At 37.8% G+C, this 16655-nt stretch overlaps 1 protein-coding gene across 3 annotated transcripts; it reads left to right on the top strand.

The window, feature by feature from the left end:
- Positions 1-4447: 4447 nt before the first annotated feature.
- Positions 4448-15682, top strand: ttc36 (tetratricopeptide repeat domain 36). Of its 3 annotated transcripts, none has more exons than XM_042415142.1 (4): positions 4448-4506; positions 13665-13781; positions 14012-14200; positions 15401-15682. In XM_042415142.1, exons 2-4 carry the CDS (start codon positions 13676-13678, stop codon positions 15667-15669), a joined length of 564 nt encoding a protein of 187 aa, XP_042271076.1. In that variant the 5' UTR covers positions 4448-4506; positions 13665-13675; the 3' UTR covers positions 15670-15682. The 3 variants fall into 3 exon arrangements, with proteins under 3 accessions (XP_042271076.1, XP_042271074.1, XP_042271075.1); XM_042415140.1 differs by lacking the exon at positions 4448-4506 and adding an exon at positions 10548-10601; XM_042415141.1 differs by lacking the exon at positions 4448-4506 and adding an exon at positions 11413-11470.
- Positions 15683-16655: the final 973 nt, after the last annotated feature.

The following is a 16655-nucleotide window of genomic DNA, read 5'->3' as shown; positions in this document are numbered from 1 at the left end:
GATTTGTGCATAATTCAAGTTAATGAAACACTATAAACTTATTTCTCACCCCTAAATTTAGATGATAATGTGGGTGGCAATTTGTGTTGTGTCTCTATGTGTTCCCCACCTCTCATCCAGTGCATGCTGGGATTGATAGCAACCCTGCACAAGATAAGTGGTGTTGAAAATGAATGTATGCAAATTTCTTAAAGACTCTTTCTGTAATTTTAAGACATAATTGAAGAGTTTCACTCATAGATGAAACATAAGCACCATCTCTCAACTGAACATCATCATGTTTACATAGACAAGCATTTTGTCTAGTTAGTCAGTCAATTACAGCAATTTGAGAGTAATAGCAGGCTCTTCTCATGTTATGAATATTGGTAGTGGGGTGAGCCCTTCACATCTGGATTATAGATTGTATCTTTAAATTGAATGGTAGCACTCAATTAAAAGTAGCAGGCCAGCTGCAGTGTTATAAGACCCCCTCCCAATCCCCCTGCCCATACCCAACACAGACACAAACACACACACACACACACTATCCCTCCAAACCCACAATCAAATTTCACTACACATCTGCAAAACATTCCCAGCAGGCCTGAAACGTATATTGGCCTGGGGAAATCTATAAGATTGGCTCACCTCACTAGTTTAAGTTTTGTTCTAAAGTTTCAGTGTGTTGTTTTCTATCAGCCAGTGAGAGGTGGCACAACACCTCTAACAAAGCAGCCTGCTCCACTTAAATTCCTCTTGTTTTTGTCCAAGTAAACCATAAATCATCCATGGCTCATAATGACAGTTCCGGCTACGCTCCACTACGTTACTTTGGGAAAACACTGCAGTTACATGTTCAGATATCCCAAATCTTAAAATTGCTATTCGGTTTTATACATTTTGTTTCTCCTCAGTGCCTTGGTTGATGCAATCGTGGTTGGTTGGTTGGTTGGTTGGTTAGAGTGAGTGAGAGATTCTGTGTGTAAGTGTTCATGCTCAAGCCAATTCAAATTTTTGTTGTGAAATTCTCCAAGGCAGATGTGCTCTTGACAAACAAATCATCTTATCTTTATGGTTGTTAAATATCTTGTTCTACACTCCGTACCACACATGGAAATTTAAAGATACTGTAACAAATACCAAAAATATGACAATTTTTGTAGCTGATATTGAATTGATCTTGATTGTTTAAATGTGGCTATGACCTATGCTGTCAAATTCAAGTAAATTTGGTAGACTCCTGTTGTTAAATTACAATAAAACATGAGTGCCCGGTTTAAGAATTTCAAACGTATGCAAAATTCCATACAAATCAGCCTGGGGTGCTGTAGCGGCAGCTACAAAACCAAATGTATTGTATCACATATTGTAAGTAATATTGTCATATAACCTGGCTACCTTAATCATGTAACTACCGCCAAAAATTAAATCAACATTTAAAAATCACTATTACGATTTTTTTTTTCCCAACAAAGTTTCATCTGTCACTAAATCTGAAACATATTTGTGAGAGGGCCCTAACTGTTGTGCCACAGAGAGGATAGAGAGCTAAGCTGCAGCCCCACATTGATTTTCCTGTAGGGGAAGCAAACCTCTCATGTAGAGGATGATGGAATAGCAGACTGCAGCATAGCAGACAAAGTTCATATCAGTGAACTGTGTTCTGGGAGGGATGGAAAATTGTTGTGTAATAACCATTTACACCTGACATCTGTCATGTTATTGTAAATAAAATGTAAATAGCATCTTATTATCGTACTTCTGGAGTAAAACTATAATCATATGTAACTCCTAACAACCAACACAATCAATCTGTGTTTGACTTGAGAAACCAAACTGCAACAATAAAAGAGGCAAGTAGTAAACTGTACTGTGATTTATGATGATGGATTCCCCCACATGCATTCTATTGTGGGAGACATCAGTGGCGCCTCACAGCCTTGCCACACTGAGCCTGGCTGAACCATATGCCAACCAAAGCATTTCCACATTCCTTCAGAGGGTGTACAACTTTTTAATAAATTCATGAAATGTCATTAAATACATTAGTTTATAGGCCCCTAATTTTCATTTTCAAGGCAAAACTGTATGAAGTGGACATGGCCTGATGCATTATAGACAATTTCTTGCTTTCATATTTTCTATTTCATGTTTTTCTTACAGATTTACAGATGAAAATATGACAGATATAGGCAGGAACTGGGTTAACAACCATTATTAGCTGCACAGGAAGCAAAGCTGATAGGATTTCCCCGCACGTCTAAGGCAAGAGAGACAGGAAGAAATATGTACTTATTGTGCTGCAGCACAGGGGGTGTTGCTAAAGATTTCCCATAAAAGGAGTGCCTTGTTTATTTGCTTAACCTCTGGCACCTCTGCAGTTATTCCCCGTCTCTCCACAGAGCGGATTACTTTGTTTTAATCCAGCTCAGAGTGCCCCCGCACAGCATGCGTTAGTCCTTCGTCATCATAACAGGCCAGGTATCGACACACAGGCCCCTGTTTACCTCCATAGGGCAGAGGGATTAGGAGCACAAGCTTTGATGTCAGATTCACAGACAGTAGTGGAGCAAAGCTAAAGCCTCTGCAGGGTTATTATGATATCCAAGTCCATTTTTTCAACAGACATTATGAAGCAATGAGAGAGCTGTGAAAGAGAAGAAGAAATGGAAAAGACTTTCTTTTATCTTGTATTATAATTTTTTCATTGTAACATTTTATTTATTTAGGTATTGCTTCTCATTTGTACTGTAGGGATGAGCTATAAATGATCTTTGGTGTGTTTATTCAAGTCCACCAGGAGATTTTAAATTAGCCCTTAAAGAAATGTCCATTCTATCTCCTAAACAGCTAATGAGTGATAATGTAATCTCATTCACTATTAGCACTTCACTGAATGCTACTCCATTATTTATCCCCTGCTGTTGCAGTTAGATTTAATCTATTGTCTTGGTAATTGCTTAGAAGAAATACAAAAGGATGTGTTCATCCTATGTTAGTATTAGGTTTTACAGCATTACTACTACTGAGGGTCAGTGTTTTTTGATTATCTGTTAATTTCCCTCTTGGCCTACGGCAGTAGCAACTACATCCTTTCAGCTCTTGGTTTTGGAGTCTGTAAACACTGTCAATGTGTTTCCCTATTGACATAATCAGGTTGAGTGGTGCTGATGCAGTGACATTTGTAGTAATAGGAGACTGATAATCCTCACACAATTGCTTCTCCATTTTTGTACTATAGGGAAGGCCAAGGGGGACATACTGTGCTTCTGCAGAAAATCTGCTGCTTACTGAGTGACCGTGAACATGATAGCCTAGCCCTCACTCTTTAACTCTTATTACCCTGTGGAAAATGGGAGTCTTGCTGGATCAAACTGTCTGTGCTGACTTGGTGAATGGGGAGCATGAAGGCCCTGCAGAAATAAAAGCAGCAAGAGCTCTCTCAAGTGGTAAAAAGGAAAACTTCTCTCTGCTCAGTAATCTAGAAGCTCTTCTTTTAATCTTCTTGGATTTTTATCATTCAGGCAAATAACTATTCTGTCTAAGGTTTTTAATTGCCTTTTTTAAACCTTGCAGTAATTTGTCCAGATCAGATTTTCCTCCACCAGTTAAATTAAGTCCTGGAAGGGCACTAGAATACAGAATTGCAACATTACAGCAGTAGAAGTTTAAATTAGATACTTAAAACCTGCAGCATTAGTCAAGCAGGTGTCATTAAGGTTTATAATTTTCCTGCAAGAGGAGTCTCTAAAGTGGCAAATTCATATATCCTGATGCATACATATACTGTTACAACCCAGCTTGTTAGGGGACTGGGAAGCAATATAAAACCAGGTGTTTTTGGTAAGACTAAGTTATTTATTAACAAGAAATTAGATTGTTCCAAAAATACACAAACATGAGAGGCAAACTACCAAAGAAAAAGGGACTGTGGATGCTGTTCAAACCAAAAAACAAATATAACCAAAAGAGGACTCCTAAACTTGAACTAAAACTAAGGAGGACAACACAAGGAAACAAAACTGAAAATAAAACCTCACTGTCTAGACCTAGTCTTTAGTGGATTGGAAAATGTATTTATTATTATTATTATTGTTAGTAGTAGTAATTTAGTTGCTCCTAATGAAACTAACACAGGAATACTAAGTGTGTGTGCAATCAGTGGTCAGCAGAAGTAGTCCCCAGACAGCAAACGAGGGCTTTGTACTAGTTTCACAGCAATATATATCTAAAACTCTTAACAGACAGCAACAAGAAGCACAATTAGTGATCAAATACTTCTTACTAGTTTCACAACAACAAATCTCTACATTCTCAAACACAACAACAAGAGGCACAGTGGCGAGCTAGTCACAATATCCCAGCTACCCCGATTGACAGGCAGGCCAGACATTTATTGGTTCAGACGCCTGATTGAAACTTCTGGATTGGAGTGCTGGACTGGGTGCCACTCCAATCAGGATCACCGCCAACCAGGACGTGGGAGGAGCCTTTGAGCCTGGAGGATTGGAGACTGCTTGACATGTAAAAAAACACTAAAGAAAAGCACTACAAATATGCACACAAGGCAGGGGTTGGTGACAGCCATAACATATAAGATGCTCAACAAATTTACCATTTTCAAATCCTATTCAAGTACATACTTGAATTGAATGAGGCAATTAGTTTTACTGTGTGGGAACTTGTAGTCACGTACAGTATATACTAAAATTAAGATTTAGTTCTTTAATTGATTAGTTCATCTACAGAAAATTAATCAACAAAAACCTTGATAATTTATTAACTGTTTAAGTCATTTATCAAGCAACAAGATTAAGAGTCTACAACCATGTGGCTCTGTGAGCATCTCAAAGCATCTCAGCAGTGCTTAGCTAAAAGCTGACATCTGCATGCTAACATGTTGTTTAGCAGGTATAATGTTTACCATGTTCACCATCTTAGTTTAGTGTTGTAGTATGCTAACATTTGCTAATCAGCACCAAACGTGTATAGGTGAGGCTAATGGGATTGTCATTACTGTAGTTTTGCAGGTATTTGGTCATAATGAAAAGTATTAGACAAATGAAAAGTTTGACCTGGCTCTGGGTAAAAATTTAACAGATCACTAAAGTGATTACAATTCATCCTGAAGGGGTCATGAATGTCTGAACAAATTTCCATAGCAAGCCATCCAACAGTGGTTGAGATTTTTCACTCAAAAGCAAAAATGTCAACCTTGTGGTGGTGCTAGATGAAAAGTCACATGATCACCAAAGTCATTAGTTTACATCATCTGGGTACCATGAATGTCTGTACAACATTTTGTGCCTGTCCATCTGCTAGATGTTAAGACACATTCTCTGGTTCCATCTTCTCAAATGAGCTCTGGTAACTTTGACAGTCCATTTGACTTGTTACATCAAAATAATAATTAAGAATCTTTACTTGAAGCTGTACAACAGAAGCATCACTGCAGGATTAACCTTCAGTCTTCAGCCATTTTCTTTATCACATCATTACATTTAGCTGTTCATGGGGGAAGTATTTAATTTCCCCCTAATCAATTAAAACTGTCTGTCAGCCACTGATGTCATCTTCAGTCCACAGTGAAGTTGCATTAACCAGCATATAGTTAAGTTAAGCAAGTTTGCGAAGAAAACTGGTTGATAATGAGAACAATGACAATTTCCTGCACTGTGAGATTTCCAGTTACTTTATGTCTTTGCAGCTTTTAAGATGGAACGACGTTTCACTTCAGACAGACTGCTGTCTTACCTAAACTGTGAGAAAACTATAGAAAATGAAAAGCACTCCATATCAAACGCATTTCCTTTGCCTCAAGCCTCATTATGAATAAATATTCTACCTCTTTTTCAAAAACATATGCATATAGCATCACGTTAACACTAATTTTTTTACATATTCAGTTATTTGTCCCTGTTCTTAGTATGCCCAAGACAACTGACCATACAAAGTGTATGAGACTGCATATTCATATTTTCCTTCAACAGAAAAATAACTTGGTAGCTGGGTACATACAGCAACACATCAGCCTACATCCATAAGGTAGCCTGTCAGTCACAGCTCTACTGATGTATTACAAAGATTGTACGCACATTCAGTACCGAAATGCACTTACAGACTTACATACAGACTAGATTTAAAACATACATTTTCTGAATTTCTAACATTTACGTTGTACGATGTCTGCCAAAAATATTTAACCTACAACTAAATAACAACTAAACTAAAACATCTGCGAAGTAAAACCAAAAAAACACAAAAATTACGTTTTATGAAACTACAAACTAACCAAACATGACAATCCATACCAAGCGAGGACCTTTTCTTTTCAAACGTTAGGTTTCAACTACCATACTTCAACATCAGATCTGCCTCGTCCTTTTAAAAGTCCCAAAAGCCTGTACCTCCAAGAGCTCTCTCTAGCTCCAGATCACTGCTGCCAGTAATTGGAAACAACTGAAAAAGGCTTTGAGCTGGAACCATTTTCATCTCTGTGACTCACTTACACACATTTGCTAGAGATACTTGCAGTTATTTTCGAAGCCAATGACAAGTCTGACAAGCTACAGTGTTTCCATGTTGGATGTTACTGTTTTGATCAATCTCACCTGTATTCATATCATTCATATCACTTATTTTGGCTACTTCCCCCAGCGTTGTTGTCTACCATTTGTTTACAACAAAACTTCTTTTGAAACTACATTTTTTTCTCCACCATACCTGTGTCTGTTGCTGTGGAGATTCCTAAAGAGCCAATGCTCTGCTCTTCATTTTACCACTGTAACTTACTTCTGTTGTGTACACTGAATTATTCCTGATTCTGTGGTGTTTTCATCTCTCTTTTATTTTCAATGTCTTTATTTCATTTTAATACTTTCCTTACAAAAGCACACTTCACCAGACTGTGACTGTAAGCCATAATTTGTTTCTAAATAACATGCCTGATTTTACACCAAAGCATGCCTGGATTAACACAAGATGGTGGACTAGGGAGTGCACACAAATCACTGGCTTTACATTAATCTAGACACTTACTCCACAGATTTACTGCAGAAAGTGATGGAACACCACAGTTTACAACATAGATTGACAGTACTGTGTAAATACTGATGGTTAGCCCAGAGATTTGCTGTGTGTACTGTTGAAATATAACAGTTTACACCAGTGGTTCCCAGATGTTTTGGCTTGAGACGATATTGTCAAAGCAATATCTATTTGAGATTCCTCATCACAGTATGAGATGTGAGCAGTTTAACCAAAGAGGGATTTTTCCTTTTCAGATGGTTTCATTTGAATATTTTTTTTCTGAGGCCAGAATAGATGAATTTATCCAGTATTTTACAAGAAGAAGACACAAAAATTAGAGAAAAATGGTCACTGTGCAGAGTAATAATTGACCATATCTTTATCCAACCAATGCTGTGTTTTCTAAGTGATTTGGTTTTACACCATAGATCTGCATATAAACCAGTGGTAACTGCAGATTTCTACTTCTGAATTTTACTTTCACTGCACATACAGAGATGCCATCACATGTTCATTATATACTCACTTCATAGGTCGTTGTTAGGCCTGAAAAACCACTGCAGAAAAAATTGTAATTACAATTATCCCATGCACATCTAATTTGTGCTACGTTGTGTAATTACAGGAAGATAAGAAGCCCACCAGTATTTAAACACTTTAAACCATGCTACCCCCCTTATAGCAGCTAAACACTGCTAGACAGCAGACTGTCAGACATGGCACAGAAACTACAGAGCAGAGAGTACAGAGTACAGAGAGAATAAATAGATAATGTGGTTGTGTAAACTACATTTTATGAAAAGAGTTTCATATAGAGATGCATAACAGCAATCGTGTCCATTGTAAGCATCCCAGCTAAAACCCTTCCATAAACCCTGCATAAAGTTGATAAAATAAATGCCTTAGCTGCAGAAGAGTTTCCTCTGTATCAAGTCATCAATGTGCTTCAACCTCCAGGCCAACAGTGACAGCTGAGGGCAGGATCTGGGCTATGACGATTTGTCTCCGGTAACAGAATCCAGTTATAAAACTATTATATTCTGGTGCCAGCAATGTACAAACAAAGCATTACATCCAGCCTGCTAATGGTGAATACATGAACAATTGTCTTGATACAGTTTGATTGCTCTGGAGGCGGCAATGTAACAGCTGGTAAGAGCAAAGTTTTCCTCCAAGACCAGTGTCCCACAGATCTAGCAGCCCATTTCTGAAAGACTGCAATGAATAGTCATTTCCCTCACTTGCTTTTCCTCCAAGACCAGTCTCCCACGGATATATCAGCCAATCTATGAAAGATTGCAATGAATAGTCGTTTCCTTCACTCGCTCAGTAATGGTTCCACATCGTTTGGGATGTAAAAACATATTGAAATTTGGCTGTTGATTACTGAAACTAATGAACCACTCAGTTCACTGTAAATTCCCTCCACACTCCCACTATTTCTGTCTGCAGCAAGCTGCTGCTGGTCATGTTCCTCTTGTCCTGGCCAGACAAGTTTTCTCTGATATTTTATCTGTCTTCTGCAGTGGTGATATTGTATGTATAAGTAGCAAAAAGTAATTCAAGCATCAATGGACAAATATTCCAAAATATCAGGCACATTTTGTATTAAACTTGGCAGGACCATTATACTACCTGTTCTTCCAGTTTCTGGAAATCCAAATGAAGCACCTATTACAGACATTTGGTGCTAAGTAAGTTGTTTATTGTGTGATTATTGTTATCCAAAGCTTAATAATTATTTTTCTTCCATACATTGTATGCTGGCTAACTACTTCTGCATACTGTCATTTACAGAATCCATTCATATGTCAATACGTTCAGCTCTTTAAGGACATTTACAGTATTACTTTTTATTTTTATAACTTTTATACTTTTTAAGATATTATGCTTTTTTCAACAATTTTTTTTTACAATGTAAGTAAATGGGAGCAAATGACACACATACAGACTTACACATGCATACTGGCCCTCATACTGTACAAACACACATGCATACATCATACATACTGACATGCATACATACATACTGTACATACATACATACTGTACATACGTAAATACATACATATATCTATACATACATACATGCATACATTTGACAAATTAAGGGAAAAATCAGTACAGGCCTGAATGTTTGACCCCTACAGTTTGGGGATCCAGTGGCTTTGTTATGCTTTGGGGGGCATTTTGCTGGTATGGTTTGGGTCCACTTGTCCCCTTAGAGGGAAGGGTCACTGCAAATCAATACAATGTTGTTCTGAGTGATCACCTTTATCCTATGATGAAACATTTCTGTCCTGATGGGAGTCGTCTCTTCCAGGATGACAATGCCCCAATTCACAGGGCATTTTCTAGTTTGTGTTACAGTCCTGATTCCTAATTATTCCAAGGACCTCACAATGAAATGCTTAAGTGACTATTTAAATACAAAATTGAACTATTTATCTAACATACCAATACGATAGCTTCTTTTTTGTGAGTCAGGTGATTTAGGCCTCTTCTGTCCTCGATGTGCACCAAACACATGAATATGAACTTTTGACTAGTTTACGGCTGAGTAAAAGTGTCAAAAATGCAATATAGGCAGGGTTTGAAGTAGAGCTACAATGTTTAGTTGATAAAGTTGATCAGAAGAAAATGAATCAGCAATTATATTTTTTAATCTTCTTTAATTGTTTAACTTTTTTTTTAAAGAAAAAAATGCCAAAAATGTGTTGGTTTCAGTTTCTCAAATATGCAGATTTGCTGCTTTTCTCTATGTTATATCACTGTGAATTCAATATCTTGGGGTTTGGGACTGTTGATCGGACAAAACACTAAAATTGGTGTTTTTTCCTACTTTTTGACATTTTATAAACTAAACAATTAATTGATGAATCAAGAAAATGATCATTAGTCAAGCCCTAGTTTGAAATTGTGAGCACTTCAATTTATTTGATCTTCAAAATAGATGTGAAACTGAAAATGTTTGCCTACAACAACTGAAGAACTGAAATCCCTCCCTATGAATAACTTTCAAGTTAAAGGCCAGTATCCACTTCAGATGAGGCAACCAGTCACTGGAGTAGTAGCGCTGAGGGAACCCTTGGGTACATGGCTAATAAAATTAAACATCCAAGCACCAACACTATTTCAGCATACATCATACCAACATTACTTTGAAGCTCATGCAACCTCAGTGCTCACTTTCCAGTTGAGCCAAAGAGGAAAGATATAAATGACAACAGATGTAAGTTAACTTAAAATATATGAAGGACTTAGCAAACAAACATACAGTATGTTCAATAGTAACACAGAGACCAAGTATGGGGGCATTTATTTTATTTAATGAAATATTTGGTTTTGTATTTATGTTATTCGTATTTATTTTGGTTTATAGTAAGGACTATGCTGTGGTTGATGTGTGTGTAAACAATGTTAACTGATACAAGTGAAACTGTCATATACAAGTTGTTGGTATAAGGGAAAGGACACCCCTGACAGAAATACAGTTCTGCCTAGATAGATTGGAGGGCTTATTTAAGTGGAGAGTTGTTGGTTTGAGAAAGAACAGAAACGAAAGAGGATGTCAGTGTAACTGTTTTAAGGTAAGTGTGATTATGCCTGATTTCATTTGGTAGTCTCTGAGTCTGTCCCTTATCACCTACCTTGACACTCTGACAAAGCTTCCTCACAGGTAAAACTTTATCTTACAGTAAAACAGCAAATAACTGTAAAAAGCCAGAAAGGGTTGCAGAAATGTTTAATTTGTCTTGTTTCCTACCTCATCAATCGTCTTTTCAACCCAAAATACCTCTATACCCCAAAGGTATAGAGGTATGTCGTTGGCTTCACATCCTTGTTATGAGTTCAAATTTATGAGAACTTTAATTTTATCTGAGAGCTACAGTCTAGGAGTGTAGATGTGATTGTTATTCCAGATGGCAGAGAAGATTCCATTTGAAGGTTTTATTACTTTTCATTAAAATGGTAAGGTTCACCGATGCTGTCTTTGCCTTCTCACTGACAAGGCTGACTGACATGTTGCCGCTCCCTCCATTTTTGTCATTGTTTTAAAAGCCCTTAATTGTATTATATGTAAATGAAGAGATTTGCTTTTTGCCAATTATCTATTCATAAAAGAAAATGAATAGAACATTAGTGGGTCACCAAATGAGGGAGAGGAGGGAAAGGGAGAGGAGGGGTGAGAGACAGACAGTGATGATCAGTAGATACAGGTACAAGGTTAAAATCTAAGTATGCCACTTGTGAAAAGTGCAAATTAACAGTAATAACCAATGCAATCCTTTTGGTAGTATTGTGCCATAAAAGTAGAGAATAACAGTTTTATGCTGTATTTACAAAAGCAGCAACTAAATGTGGCTGGTCTGGGTTCACACCAACCTTACTGGTGCTGGCCGGATACAACAACAACGACAAGTCTCAGTGTGCCATAAGGGCAGCTATGGCTCAGCAGGTAGAGTGGGTCTTCCACTAATCGAAAGATCGGCAGCTCGCTTCCCAGCTCTTCCAGTCCACATATCGAAGTGTCCTTGGGCAAGATACTGAACCCCATATTGCTCCTGATGGCTGTGCTGTGTGTGTGAATGACTAGATTCTTGATGGGCAGGTTGCGACCTCGCATGACACCTGCCATCAGTGTATGAATATGCGTGACTGGGTCAGTGTGACTTGTAGTGTAAAAATGATGTGACTTGAAGTGTAAAAAGCGCTTTGAGTGGTCGGAAGACCAGAAAGGCGCTATACAAGTACAGACCATGTACCATGAGAACCGTGTGGTTCTCATGTCCCGCGGGCCCAACAGTTCTCAGTGTGCCATGAGAACCATGCGGTTCTCATAAAATATAGGGCTCAATGTTCTTCAAAGGTTTATTTATGATACAGGGCAGGTGTGGGGAAACACAGAGCAGGGCAGGGCTAATGACGCTAGATGCAGGGCAGGTGTGTAGATGGGCAAAGCAAGCACAGGAACATAGGAGGGAACACAGCAAAAAACCCAAAATCCAGGAAACATAAAACAATCTCTCATTTGTAAAAATAAAACCAAAAACCCCAAAACAAAAAAAGTCCAGAAATCCAAAAACACAGGGTCCATGATAGACAGTCTGTGGGAGGAATGTGTGCAAGGTAGTATCTAAAACCTAAAGGTGGCCAAGTATTCATACTACATGGATAAGTGTCCCATGTGGAAATGCTTAACACATTAAAACATGGGACCAATAGCGCCAGCATGTGGTCAGTTACTACGTGTTTTACATAACTCATGAACCATGAGGCGTATCAAAACAATATTTGCACAGTGTGTTCCTTGGACAATGATATAGGTCATGTCCATTTGCGCCTGGAAATATTTTCCACCATTTAGGATTTTTTGCTTCTGTTGGAACATTTTTCATCTCATCTTCACCAAACTTGGTAAATTTCATATTTAGATTACCCCGGACACAACTTATGAGTTCATTTCTGGGTATCACTTACCGTCTGTCTGTAATTGGTTGCCAAACTTTTGAAGGTGTGAATGATGCCTTTAACGATCCAGAACTCTTCGATGCTAAATTGGATTGCAACCAAATGTGGGAATGTTGTACATAAAGTCATACTGCACAAGTGTGTAACATTTGATATAATTCTACCCACAGTAACATACAAGATGATATTTCTGCAATTCTGTTGTCTTTAATAAAATGAAACTTGGTACATAAGTTCTCCATGAGAATCTGCATGACATACTGAATCATGGCAAAATAAGCCCCACCCTGTGGTCATGAGTAAAACACCACCATAATACTTATTAACTGCCATATCTCTTAAATGTAATATACCATGGTACCCAAATTCTGCAAAGTTGTACAGATGGGGATGCTGAACAAGTGTGTTGTATTTGCAGCAATGCTTTGCAAATTATTTCAGCTGTCAGCATTCACACACATTTCCACAGGAAATGCATTTCTAGTTGGGCAAATATCCCCCCAAAAAATGCAAAACCACCAGACTGCAGATGAAGGTCTAAGCAGCAGTTCATAACAATTCATGTTGATGTCAGGTCAGTTGTGACCTGTAAGTGTTTTCAACACATTTCAAATCCAAGATGGTGTATGCGATCAGTGTTGCCACTAGTGGCCTGAAGCTTTACTGCAATAACACTGATGTTCTGATATAATAATATATATTATATCCATTCAGTCCTGATATAGTAATATATATTATATCAGTATCAATATAATAATTGTCAGCTAAATAGGTACTACTGTACTAGAAACTGACATCTTTACATCTCTCAACAAAGATAAAACAATAATTCAGTCAAGTATAAATCCCACGAGGCGTAGACAGCATTCTAATAACTCTTTCAACACTTTGAATTGAGCAGAAATCACCTGAGTATCTCAGAAACCAGTTTCACTCTCTCTCCTTTTGCCATTATAATGGTGACTCTGCAGTGCTCAGTCATCCTGGCCTGCATTTTTGAGTTAACCAAATACAGATGTGCTAAGTGCAGACGAATCTCAAAGTCCACCTCTGCTTCCACCCCCTTACTTGATTGGCTGTTGGAAATGTTAGAAGTCAGGGTGGGAGGAATTCTCTACCCAGCTGCAATTTAGGTGTCAATGACTTTCTTTTTTTGCCATTTTTCTCTGCTTTCTTTACAGGCGGTGGTAAGATGGCCTCGGCACATGATAGAGCCGTACTCCAGGCTATATTCAACCCCACCACCCCCTTTGGAGACATCCCTGGCCTAAACCAAGAGGAGGAATTAATTGATGATGGTGAGCGTGAGCCTCTGACTTGATGTGCCTCTTTGTATCATGTCACAGCTTTTTATGTTTATCATTTCACAGCATATTGAATTGATTTGAACGCATTCCGTTCCTGGACTAAAATAACATGACATTTTAATCCAAGTTGAGTTCTGGGTGACATTTCTGTGTTTTCCTTGCCATGGTACCTGTCAATTGAGTTTGAGTGCTTTTTCAACCTGTTTATCTCCCCCTGCCAGACAGTGGCTTTGACACAGAGTTGCTGAAGCAAGTGAAAGAGTTGGAGATGCAGGGTGTCTCAGCAGCAGAGGCTGGGGATTTGCAAACTGCACTTCAACTGTTCAGCCAGGCAATCCAGATTCTGCCTCAGCGAGCCTCAGCCTATAACAACCGGGCACAGGCCCTGCGGCTGCAGGGGAACACAGCAGGTACATGGCACAAATTCAATAATAACCCCTTTCCATATTGTCTGAGGATAGCATGACACCATATCAGAGCCTTGTCTATCTGATGCACTTTGTCAACAGTGTTACTATACAGGCTCTAAGTTAGCCTTGTGTTAGGTTCTTTTACCTGCTTTCTGTCACAGGGTGGCAGGGTTGTGTACACTTAAAATTAGTGGGATATTTAGGGATATAGTATTTTGCTCAAGCCATATCATAATGGCCTCAAAATAAGAAAATAAGAAAAAAAACTTCTAACTTACTTTCACAGACTGACTTTTAAAAATCAATGAAATGAGAAAGTGTTCCTTTTCTATTTTCTACATTCAGTATATTATTACGTATAGCTTTGCCATATAAAAATGACAAATCATAGCTAATGCTAATGTTATACCCCTGGGGTTTCTTATTTCTTGGATTACGCAATCTCTTCAATGCATATTGTTGTGATGTTGATCAGAGATCACTTTTTCAACCACACCATGTACCCAGTACCATAACATATTTTACATGCATTGTCTGTTTCTAAAATTGGGGTTTGTATCTGTAGGTGCTCATCAATTTGTTATACACAGCTGTTTGTTGCTCATGCTAACTACAGAGATCTCTGAGAGATTGCAGAGTCCAGAGAAAGTTTAGGACCATATAAGATGTACAAATTATCATAAATGTTGAAAGAGGTTTCATTTTTATGGTTAAGAATTTCAAGATACAGGTTAAATATCAAAGTCTATAGTTTGTGAGAATATTATTTGAAAAACCTTCAGAAAGTGCAGGTTTAAAATAATATGTAGCAAATGTTAAAATTAATTCGGTATAGACTGAATCAACACTGAATTATGGAGTAGCAACTGTATTGATCTGAAAATGTAACTGAAAACATATATATATATATATATATAATATATTTGAGACTACCATATTTTTTGGATTAATGAAGATCATTTGGTGATTAAATTATAGACATTTTGAAATTATAATAGATTTAGTTAATACATTATGATCACATTCAAAATACAGTCTGTAATTGTCCATTTAACGATGCAAATTTAGCCACATCACCAGAGACTGAGGATTGCAGTAGACTGACTAAAAGCCAAGAGTCAGTAGTCTGTTAAACATTGCAAATTAAAAAGCATCTTCCCAGACACGAGTGTGCCTCACAGAGTTCCTCTCTCTTCTCAGGAGCCCTAAAGGATCTGGACCAAGCCATCTCTCTCAGCGGCAGCAATGGGCGAACTGCCTGCCAGGCGCTCGTGCAAAGAGGCCTTTTACATAGATTAGCATGCCAGGACAGTGAAGCCAGAGCAGATTTTGAGAAAGCAGCTGCGCTTGGAAGTGAATTTGCTCGACAACAGGCTGTGGTACTTAATCCTTATGCAGCCCTGTGCAACAAAATGCTGTCAGAGGTGATCAACCAACTACGCAACCCTGAAGTGTCTGAGATGCAGTAATCGCTGTAGACAATTTGTTACTTGTACACCTTTTCTGGTATAAGGTCTGTGGTTAAATCTTAATAAAAAATCACTTTTTTTGCATTCAATGTCCTTTTTATTCCACTGAGTGTGCTGCTGTAGAATAAATAAGGCCAACTGCAAGTCAAATTTATTATACAGTACACAATGTTGGTGACACACATACATAAATCACAATTTTCTCCTTTCCCTCAACTAAGACTAAGAACAACTAATACTACGACAGTCTAAATTAGAAACAAAGTGATAAGTGTTCTCATCATGGTGCATGCACTGCTGCATTTGATCAAATATGTCAGATAGGAAATAATATCATATTCAGCATTTAAATACCAAACTTGTTTATGGTGTGTAATGTGACATCATTCCAAACAGATGAGGTACTTCAGCTTTTCTCCAGTAGATGTCAGTCTTGTCATGTTGAAAAACAGTTAACATCTGCTGCCCTTATTTCCTTATTTAAATTTTCACCACAAGAATGAAACGTGACATGGAGCGATAGGAACAATTCTTGCCTAATAAGCTAAATAAATATAAATTAAGGGCAAAATATCTCATATTACAGAATATGAGCACCCTTATCAAATAGCATATCTTTCAATGAATGAGAGGGATTATTTAAATTTGATCTTCTCTCAATAAACTTTTAAAATACACTGCATAAACAAATCCATCTTGCAGCATTTTGCCAATTTATAGGCAAAATGATTTGAGGAGATATTACAAGAAAATAGAAGATGATTAAATCACACGAACATCTTCAGAAATTGCAGTTTATGCCAAAGTGAATCTTTCACATATAACCATTATGGTATCTGTCTCCAGGGCTCCGACACACAGCAGCTCTTAATTCCCTTCTGTTTCTACACAGTAGCTTTGTATGCAGAGGCTTTATCCACATTTCAGTTTTGTGAGTGAATACATATCTCGTCTCAGTGATTCTAAACATGGCATAGCTCGCATAG

This window comes from Thunnus maccoyii, chromosome 6 (assembly GCF_910596095.1).
Source record: "Thunnus maccoyii chromosome 6, fThuMac1.1, whole genome shotgun sequence".
In the NCBI taxonomy this organism is placed as follows: domain Eukaryota; kingdom Metazoa; phylum Chordata; class Actinopteri; order Scombriformes; family Scombridae; genus Thunnus; species Thunnus maccoyii.
This window is presented reverse-complemented; position numbering and strand designations above follow the sequence as displayed.

Excerpts from the sequence above, each read along its gene's own strand:
- ttc36 (XM_042415142.1), top strand. The coding sequence starts at position 13,676 with ATGGCCTCGGCACATGATAGAGCCGTACTCCAGGCTATATTCAACCCC. Across the intron at positions 13,782-14,011 it reads GGAGGAATTAATTGATGATG|ACAGTGGCTTTGACACAGAG; the intron begins GTGAGCGTGAGC and ends TCCCCCTGCCAG. Across the intron at positions 14,201-15,400 it reads GCTGCAGGGGAACACAGCAG|GAGCCCTAAAGGATCTGGAC; the intron begins GTACATGGCACA and ends CTCTCTTCTCAG.